At 36.0% G+C, this 10,360-nt stretch overlaps 1 protein-coding gene across 1 annotated transcript in view; it reads right to left on the reverse strand.

The window, feature by feature from the left end:
• Nucleotides 1-6,046: 6,046 nt before the first annotated feature.
• LOC106868838 (uncharacterized) overlaps nt 6,047-10,360 on the reverse strand; it is a 7,712-nt gene continuing 3,398 nt past the window's right edge. The window contains exon 2 of the mRNA XM_052969823.1: nt 6,047-10,160. Within this exon, the coding sequence (XP_052825783.1) occupies nt 9,131-10,153 (1,023 nt within the window). The 5' untranslated portion in view covers nt 10,154-10,160 and the 3' untranslated portion in view covers nt 6,047-9,130. The remainder of the gene's footprint in view (nt 10,161-10,360) is intronic.

The raw sequence follows: 10,360 nt of genomic DNA on the forward strand, positions 1-10,360 counted from the left end.
ATATATAAGTATAGGACGTCACCAACAGTAAACAACATGAAATACGAAAACAACAAGAGAAACGAATGGAAAACAGGACTAGTAACATAAAGAACGGCCCTTCATCAGTTGTCGGCTGTCTATCTACTCCTCATTTCGAGCACTGAACGACAATATGAGCCTTCGAAGACAGTTGCTCCCATACGTACCAAAATAAAATTTAGGATTTATGGAGGGTCAAAGTTGAGAGCAAAAACAGTACAGTGGAGACATACAAGGAAATCGAACAAAAATATATCCAGCATTTCTGCAGTTTTAATGGCAATTCTGCGTTCGAAAAAGTATCACCTTATTTGTATCGTACAATGCCTGTTTCGACACATAAAAAAACAAATATTAGTTTGTTTACATTTATATACACAACAAATCAAATATTTGTTGTTGTTTTTTTGTATTAGAAGCATCGAAATGTATACCATCTTATACACACACATATACATTATCATTGTCATCACTTAATTTCTAGCTTCCATGCTGGCATAGTTTGGATAGCTTGACATGATCTGAGTCAGAGGACTGCAATGTGTTCCAATGTTCTGCTTTGACATGGTTTTTAGGAATCGATGTCCTTCCTAATGCCAACTACTTAACAGTGTACTGTGTACTTTTTTTTATGCACCACCATTTGTGAGGATTACAGAACTCCTTGACTGATGGATATATAGTAGAGAAGAAGGTGGCTTTATACTAGGTGTTGAAAGGTTGAAGTATGATAGAAGAGATATCCCTTCTTAACTTTCACGAGTGAGCCCAAGCTCACAAAATGTGACCCATCTCATTACAAGTTCACATTTGAAGTGTCATGTATCTAAGGAGTGGGCATGCACAAAAGACAGACTGAAGTTAGCTACTTATTAGAGTGCTTTAAATTTAGTGTCAACAAAAGCTAAATGGACTTTCTGGCCAACCCAATGTATCCCTGTATTGACAAGACTATCAGCAGGGCCGGCTCCAAGTACCGCCAACTCTGGCAGTCACCCAGGTTGCCATCTGTTTAAGGGCACCAAGGAGGTTGGGACAAAGACAAGGAAATTTTCTCAGCCAGCAGCTTGTATACACTGGAGTTCAGCTTGCCTAGGGCGCCAGCCCTGACTATCAGTTGTTGTTTTACACTGCTGGTCACATTGCACTTCCTTGATTTTTTGTAGCTTTTGAATGACGGTACCCTGCTGACTGGCTGGACAGGCCAACATTCTCTCTGAATAGAATGCATGGTTACCCATTTATATCTGAATAGATTGGAGCAACTTCAAATGAAGTGCCTTGGTTGAGAACAAAATGCACCATTGGTTTGGGAATTGAAACCACAATCTTGTGATCATGAGTGAAACATCCTAACCACTACGCTACATACCTTTTCAAACATACACACACACACATATTACACAATCTAGTTTCTGAGGAAATTGTTGATGCATGTTCACAACACTTAATCCAATGGTTTCTTTCAGTTTCTATCTACAAAACCACCTCAAGGCTTTGGTTTGCCCAAAACCATAGTTGAAAACATTAGCCCAAAGTACCATGCTGTGAGACTGAAACCAGACCATATAGTTGAGAAGTAAATCTGTCAACCATACTGCCATGCCTTTGCTCTCTCTCTCTCTCTATATATATATATGTATGTATGTATCAAGGGATATATTCTCTTACTGATTCTGATCTAAACGCTCCAACTATACAAGGTTCAGGGTGGTTATCTCTCACCAGCTTCTGTCTAAACCCACAACTTCAAAAGAGAAAAAAACTGTCCGTAGTTATATAGTAATGTGGTATTTAGCTTACACATGTAAGCCAACATGCCTATTCGTGCTAGTTAGACTCCTGTTTTGATATTTTCAGTTAAGTCAACTAAATTCTATGACATTTAACACCATACTAACTGTATCAGTAGGCAGAAAATGAATGTAAACCAATACGACAGTCATGTCACAGTAAGAACAAGGGAGATAAGCTATGGCTAGTTGTCAGCCCTTAGACTCTAAGGTTTTCTTAACCATTATTTTTTTTTTTTTTGTTATCTATAGATCCTTTTGATTACTATTCTATTTTGGTTGGCACCCATAGCCATTCGAAGTTTAAAAATAAGTTTTATAGGTTCTTATTTCAAAATTCCCCCTTTTCCTTTTCTTTTTTTTTTTACACATTAACTTGTGTAGGCTGGACTATGTAAAATGTTCAAGAAAGAAATCTAGCTGTTTCTCGCAATAAATACACCTAAAGCAAAAATTTTTCATGGACCCTAGATATATTACAGGTAGTCCCCAATTTACTGTTTTGCTTGCATGGCCTTCTGTCGAGAACCACTGCTTTAGATGAGAATCTGAAAATAAAAACTGCTTATCAGTCTCAAAGTGACCATTGTTTTTTCAGTCTGTAGTTCATACCATTAGTGTTCATTTCTGGTTTCTATGATATTAAGTGAATGAAAAATATACAGGGATACATTGGGTTGGCCAGAAAGTCCATTTTAGCTTTTGTTGACACTAAATTTGAAGCACTCTAATAAGTAGCTAACTTCAGTCTGTCTTTTGTGCATGCCCACTCCTTAGATGCATGACACTTCAATGTGAACTTGTAATGAGATGGGTCACATAATTAGGTTAACTCTCTGCCAAAGGTAATTTTTGTTTCAGAAGAAAGTGCACTCAACATTACAAGCCATCACTCATTACCTTTTTGCAGCTAAACAAGTTAAAGGAATCTCAAGCATTCATTCTAATATGAGTAGCAACCAACTATCCTACAAATTCCACCTGATCATCTTAGAAAAATGGAAGGCCTCGTTGGATAATGTAGTTTTAAATGCAGCATCCTTATATGTTTGAAAAGGATTTGGAATGGTTACAACTGAATGTGTTTGATAATAGTCCTGTTCTATCAGAACTGACCTGAGACAAAACAACTTGCAGCTAGATTTTAATTGTTTTCATTTTACATCCATTTTTGTCCAACACATACCAGCATTTTTTCATGCTGTTACAAATTGGACAAAGACTTGATTGAGGCAGTATTTTATGATTGGATGCCCTTCATGTTGCCAACCCTTAGCTCTATAACAGTTGAATTTGACCCCACATGGAAATCACGAGTTGATCATATGTGCAGACCCCATTTTAGTTCAATCAGCATTTTATGCTCACATGATAGTCTAGTAGCACGACTAGAGCTGTCTATGAACAGAGCCTACAAATATAGCTGGCTTTAGTGTGAAAAAGCAGAGTGAATTTGGTCCTTGGTGGAGTTTGCTCTAATAGTTGTTCTGACAGCTACATACTAACACAGAGCAAAAGATGAAGAAACATACCACAGAAACAAGAATATGCATTGATGTGTAGAATCAGCCTAAATGTGAACTTCTGATGAAGATCTCCTGCTCTTGTAATATACATTATTTCATATCAAATTTATTCTTGTATTGCATGAGCACCTTCTGCATTGATGTAGCAATAAATGATGCACATATATATATTCTGACTAGTCTTTCTTCATGACTATGCCACACCTCTTTTCAACTAAGAGATGTTTTATTGCACTGGACTTTAGAATTATCAAGCCATAGAACATATTCTTTATGGGCAATGTAAAAATAGTATTCCCTTTTGCTCAAATAGTGTCTTGTAGCACATATATATTTGTGTATATAATCCATGTCATTACCTGTAGTACTAGTGTTGTATATCTATGTCACATTAAACTCCTATACTCCAAGATTGCACACTTTACCAATTATAATGTTGCATATATTTGGGCTTAGAATAGCACCAAATAAAACTGAATAATAGCAAACAAATTATTGATATTTTGAATCCTTCATTTGTACACTTGTTTCAATAATTTCATAAAAGCCATCTCATGAGCAAAATTTAAACTGCCTGAATCAGCATAATCTATACAAAAATACGTTACAACATTTTCCCTGTCTTTTACTCATTTTAATTAACGAGAACCATGAAAAAATGGACTTGAACTGAATCATGTATGTAAAGGATGGAATGTCATGAACGGATCAATAAACAATATATCTTTTCATCACACCTAGGCTAAGTACCTACATATGTATTTTTTATGATGATGACAATACTCTAATCTTTTAACTTTTACTAATTTCAGTCATTAGACTGAGTCCATGCTGGGGCACTGCTTTGAAGAATTTTAGACAAACAAATCGAGCCCAGCACTTATTCTATCAGTCTCTTTTGTCAAACTACTAAGCTACAGGGACATAAACACACCAACACCAATTAAGGTATAAACACCTACACAAAGACATACACATATGCATGACAGGCTTCTTTCAGTTTCCATCTACCAAACCCACTCACAAGACTTTGGTTGGCCTGAGGCTATAGTTGAGGACACTTGCCCAAGGTGCCATGCAATGGGACTGAACTCAGAACCATGTAGTTGGGAAGCAAATGTATCACACAACCACGTTTGCACCTACATATAATTTATATACTATTGATAAATTATTGTCTAAGACGAATCATAAAGGGAAAGAAAAAATTAGAATGAGACAGCAGGAGAAATTAAAAAGTAACTGAAGGCAAAAGGAAACGTTTCTGTACCTCATACTAATACTCCTACTCTATGACAACTAGCAGTTTCAACTCATTTCTTGAACTCCTTGTTTTATTTCAAGTGAACCTCATTTCTTGGCTTTTTCTTTCATGCATTATTGTGAGATGACTTTGGATTTGTACAAATTTTGGAAATGATTACTTGAGAAAAGGCAGCATTGTTTCAAGACAAACATTGGTGCTTGTAGATACATTTTGACGAAGCAGCATTTGGTGATACTGTTGTTAGACGGTTTTCAGCACTGATTCTTGTGAAACAAATTGTACTGTAGGTGAGAAACATAAAGCTTATAAACAATTACAATTTATGGATCAGGTGATGAAGGTCACAGAGAGGGTCATAGCTCAGCAAATATAATTTTCTCTGACCTTCAAGTTTAATTTGTTTATTATATTTGAAATTGTATGTAAAATGATATTTATGTAACCATACTTATATTTGTTCTATAGAGTATACAAGAGGACACAGCAATACATCTTCAAATCAAAAACCTTCTCGGGAGTGTTTGTTGTATAACAAATCACAGATAATAATGCCTGCTGAAGGAGAAAAATGGAGTAAAGATATCATCTTGTTTTATATCCGCTTTCAATGCTGGTATGTGTTGAACATGCCATCACGGTCCAAGTCAGTTATTTGGAGTTACTGTTTTCAATGGGTCAGAGGAATGTGTCTCACCAATACTTTCTTATTTTTGATATTGTGCCTTTCCTAACACCAGCTATTTTATAGAATTTAAAAGAAACATTGAAGACACATCATATTACTGCAAAAAGTGTACATCTGCTCACAGACGAAAGGAAAGAGTTACAACCAATCAGTTGTTTGATTGCTTTTATGCTCATGAGAAATTTCAGAAAAGTTTCATCATTGTTCAATGTCCTCCTTCCATGGGTTGGACAGTTTGACAGGATCTAGCCAGGCAGAAGACTGCATCATACTTGTGTGTCTGTTTTGGCAGTTTTTAATGGCTGGATACCCTTCCTAACACCAACCACCCTACAGAGTAGGCCGAGTGCTTCTGTGGCACCAGCACAGGCAAGGTCAGTTTTGGCATGGTTTTTACAGCTGGATGCCCTTCCAAATGACAACCACTTTATAGTGTGGGCTGGATGCTTTTTTTATTGAAATAAAAAGGCAGCTGCCACAATGAATTGGATCATTGTTGCTGCAAACACCCAGTACACTGTTAAGTGGTTGGCATGAGGAAAGGCATCCATGCCAAAACAGATCGCTTGAGCCTCTTGTAGCCCTCCAGTTTGCCAGCTCCTGTCAAACCATCCAATCCATGCCAGCATGGAAGACAGATGTTAAATGATTATGATGATGATGGTGAGACAATCAATGAAGAATTTTACTTCAATGTCTTGAAGCATCTGAATAAAAGCAATGTGAAGGATGAGGCCTGAAACAAAGACAAACAAAATTTGGATACTGCACCATAACATACTTGTTCAGGTGTCATTCTTTATTTGAGGATTTTTGGCAAAGGCATGAAGACTCTACAGCCCTTCCTAAAATCAACCATTCCAAGAGTGAAGCGGATGTCTTTTATGTGCCACTGATGGGGTCTGCTGAGTTTTAGTTCTCAATACTGAAAGCTGTCTATTTCAGATGATAGATGTTGAAGAAAATCTATTACGGAGCTGTGCATTACACCAAAAAATTATTCCAGAATTGACAAAAATGTTGGGGGAAATGCATGAACAGTGAAAGAACTATTTTGAAAGAGACAAGCACGATTAAATCACAAGAAATGAATTCATGTTTTTTTTTAAAGATTAGTTTCTTTTTGGACAGACTTTTAAAGTATGTGCATATGATTCTTACAAGATCTAGCTGAACACACATACAGGATGGTTAAGCATTGAAAAATCATTGAAATACACTTTGCCAAACCCAATGCGACCAAATACTCTTAAGAAAAAATACAAAACAAATAAGAACTGTCAATTAGCTTATTCTTAAATACATTACTAATGTAAATATTTTATACACCCATTAGAAATATGATGGAGTGTCTGTTGTCACTCAACATGCTATACATAGCAGCCTAATCTCTTCCAGAGCATACCCTTTCATCTAGAAAATAGGAAAGGCACACCAAATAATGTAATTTAGACACACTAGGAAAGAAAGAAATATTTAAATAGTTAGAAATGGAAAATGTTTCAGCCTTGATAATCCGGACATCACAGGCCTGCTTAATTAGTGCTGGGCTGGTGTTAACCACCCAGTATGATTCTAATGCAGAAATGTATGGTGCTGAACTTAATAGATCTAATATCAAGCAACTTAGCTTTACATAGACTGCAGGAACTCCATCACAGTGTTGAGAGAGGAACAACAAAAATACCCCTACTGCATAGAACACCATGTCAAGGCTATATCAGGCTAACTTTCGTGTTCAGAAAAACAAAGTTAGTAATGACTAGAGCAAGATTAGAGGGATCTCATTCTAAATTGTTACATTCCCATGCCTACTCAATTATTTCTTCTGTAATGAACTGCAGCATTTGATACACCATATACGATGGGGTACTGAAAAGTTCTTGGTTTGAGGTAAAAGAAAATACAGGAGGGTCAGTTAATTATATTTTTATTCATCACATTCTTCTCTCAGATTCACAAACTTGTTGCAGCAGTCCCTCAGCTTTTCTAAGCCCTGTAAAGAACTTGGAAGGTTGGGCCTCCAACTAGGCCTTTCACAATACCCTCAATGCCAGGAACTTTTCAGCACTCCTTTGTAATAAAATTCTTCAAGACAAGAACATGCTAGATATTCTCCAACTATACCGGAGATAAGTCAACAACAAATACTGAGTCTTCAGTTACACATAATAAATCCATAAACTCTGAGAGATTTGGTCTAGCACTACCATTTTAGCTATCAGCCTCATCCATTTAATTTATGATTTGTAACACAGACACAGGTATGGCTGTGTGGTAAGAAATCTGGTTCCCAACCATATGGTCTTCGATTCAGTCCCATTGCACAGTACCTTGAACAAGTGTTTTCCATTATAGCTTCAGGCCAACCAAAGTGGATGGATTTGATAGAAGGAAACTGAAAGGAGCTGGTCCTCTATGTGTGTGTGTGTGTGTGTCTTTGTGTTTGTCCCCACCAATGCTTGACAACTTATGTTAGTTTATGTCTTTCTGACTTAGTAGATCAGCAAAAGAGACTGATAGAATAAGTACCAGGCTTCAATTAAGTGCTGGGGTCAATTTATTTGGCTACACCCTTCAAGGTGGTGCCCAAGCATGGCTGCAATCCACTGATATAAGAACACAAGCCAAAAATTTGTACAGAAGTGGAGTCTATAGTCAACTATTTCAATCTCAGTAGATAATTTATCAAATCCAAAGAGATTAAATGTAAAGTGAACCTTAGCCGGATTTGAACTCAGAACATAAAGGGAGACAACCCCAAAATACTTTCAATATATTTAATACAACACCCCAGTCTCAATATCTATATATTCTTCAAATTAATATTAAAGCCCTACAAGGACAGTATCATCATCATCATCATCATCCAACGTCTGTTTTCCATGCTGGCATGGGTTGGAGGTTTGATAGGGACTGGCAAGGCCAGGGGCCATGCAATGTTCCACAGTGTTTGGCTTGGATTCTACGACTGGATGCCCTTCCTGATGTCAACCACTTTACAAAGTATACTGGTTGCTTTTTTTTACATGGCACCAGCATCCACACCAATGCTTTTTACATAGCAGCTTGGTTTTAGGATCTCAATGAATGATAGAAATGATAAGCTGCCACCCAAAGTGCCTTATAGTGTTTAATTATATACCTTAATGTTAACTCTGACTCCTGCTTTTCATATTTCAGATATTTTGCGATTCAATCAACTATGCACTCCTTTACAATTTGTGTTGACATGAGAAATCATTATTCAAATACTGAGGCTACATGTACCAAAAGAATAGCAGCTTTTTAAAAGCATGATAATATAAGTTATGGTGAAATGTTGTATAAAATTTCGATATGTTACACAAAGCATCATCAATGTGGCATGGAAGACGTGTTTTGATATGCAATGAGGTTATGGTTTAGTCAAGGCACATAATTTACAATATATAGCAGATTAATACAGTGTTTTGATAGACAGGGTGGCAATAGTTATACAAAATAAAAGTATGTATGCATTTCTTATTATATATATGAGCATATGCACAATTTTAAATAACTATTTAACATTTTCTATATGCATGCATTCTTGTAGACAAGTGTGTGTTTGTGTTTGTATGTTTCATAGATGAAAAATTGAATGTAGTCAGTATAATTTCAATATGTAACCATAGTCATCTGTACTATTGGAGTACGTTTTTAATCTAATGTTAGTGTATAGACATGAAGGCATATACAGTGTATGTATGGAACATGGTCTGGTTGTTTCTGTAAATGGGGAATATATTCTTTACAGAATAAAGAAAATGAAACATAAATAGAACTTAAGCTAAATTAATGTCAAGTCAAAGGCACATCATCTCTTCTTATACAAGCATGGCTTTAAGCTTAGAGAAATGTTCTGTTTTTCTTTTTTAGATTTTGAAGAATCTCTCATAAATTTCATTATCACAAACAGTTTGTAATTGGTAGTTGACAAATGTGAGAAACCCATTTTCTCAATTTCTCTCACAAAGTCAAGCTGTTTCTTGAATCGACTGACCACTTCAGCAACTAGCAAGATACCTTTGTGTTTCAGTACCCGAGCAGCTTCAGCAATGTAGTCAACCATATTGGTACCCATCAAAGACAAACAAAAGACAGCTGTATCCATACTGGCAATCTTGAGTGGCACATGTGCCATATCACAAGCAGTGACATGTTTGTTCAAAGCCACAAGATCATATGAGAACACTTCATGTGGGACACTTTGTGCGAGCAGAGCCTCACCACAACCAAAGTCTACAACCTTTGATGAGCGTGGTGTCTGTCGTACATAATCAAGGATTTTTTCAAGAGGATTCACAGGCCACTTTTTCACCTGACTTTGGAAACCACTGTGATATATTTTGAATGCTTCTTTGTCAGACTGGAAATAAATGTATGATTTCTGTCCAGTTTCAGTATATAATTTTTCATTTAAGTAACGGAACCTTGCAGCATTAAGTTTCTCTTGTAATTTATGAATGTGCTCAGCTTGTTTGTCTTTCTTCTCATCTTTTGAACATTTTACACCCATTGCCAATTGTAATTTCTTTAAACTCTTTCCTTTGGGCAAATTTTTGCTTTTGCAAATCCCTTTGCTTTTCTTCAGAACAACGCTATCGACCTTTTGATTTTGTTTTCTAATATCCTTCCATCTTTTCTTATTCTTGTTCTTTTCAGTTAGCTTCTTTGACGGAAGATATCTTGATAAGTTGGTGATTTTAGATACAACTTCACTTGAACTGGCAGAAACTGATTTCTGAGAACTTGGTGCCTTTTTATGTATAATTTTCTTCTTTTTCCGACGTTTAGTTACAAATGGATCAGGTATATCACTTTCACTAGATGAAGGCATTATTAACCTTGATTAAAAAAGAAAAAGTATTTTAATAAACAATAAAGTCCAATTTAAATAACAATATAATTGTTAAAACTGCAACAACAAAATAAAGATAAAATAGTTTTATCTTTTCCCTGTTTCAATCATCAGTCTGCAGTCATAATGGGGCACCACCTTGAACAATTTTTAGTTGAATGAATCGACCCCAATACTTATTTTTTT

The sequence above is a fragment of the Octopus bimaculoides genome, chromosome 7, assembly GCF_001194135.2.
Source record: "Octopus bimaculoides isolate UCB-OBI-ISO-001 chromosome 7, ASM119413v2, whole genome shotgun sequence".
In the NCBI taxonomy this organism is placed as follows: domain Eukaryota; kingdom Metazoa; phylum Mollusca; class Cephalopoda; order Octopoda; family Octopodidae; genus Octopus; species Octopus bimaculoides.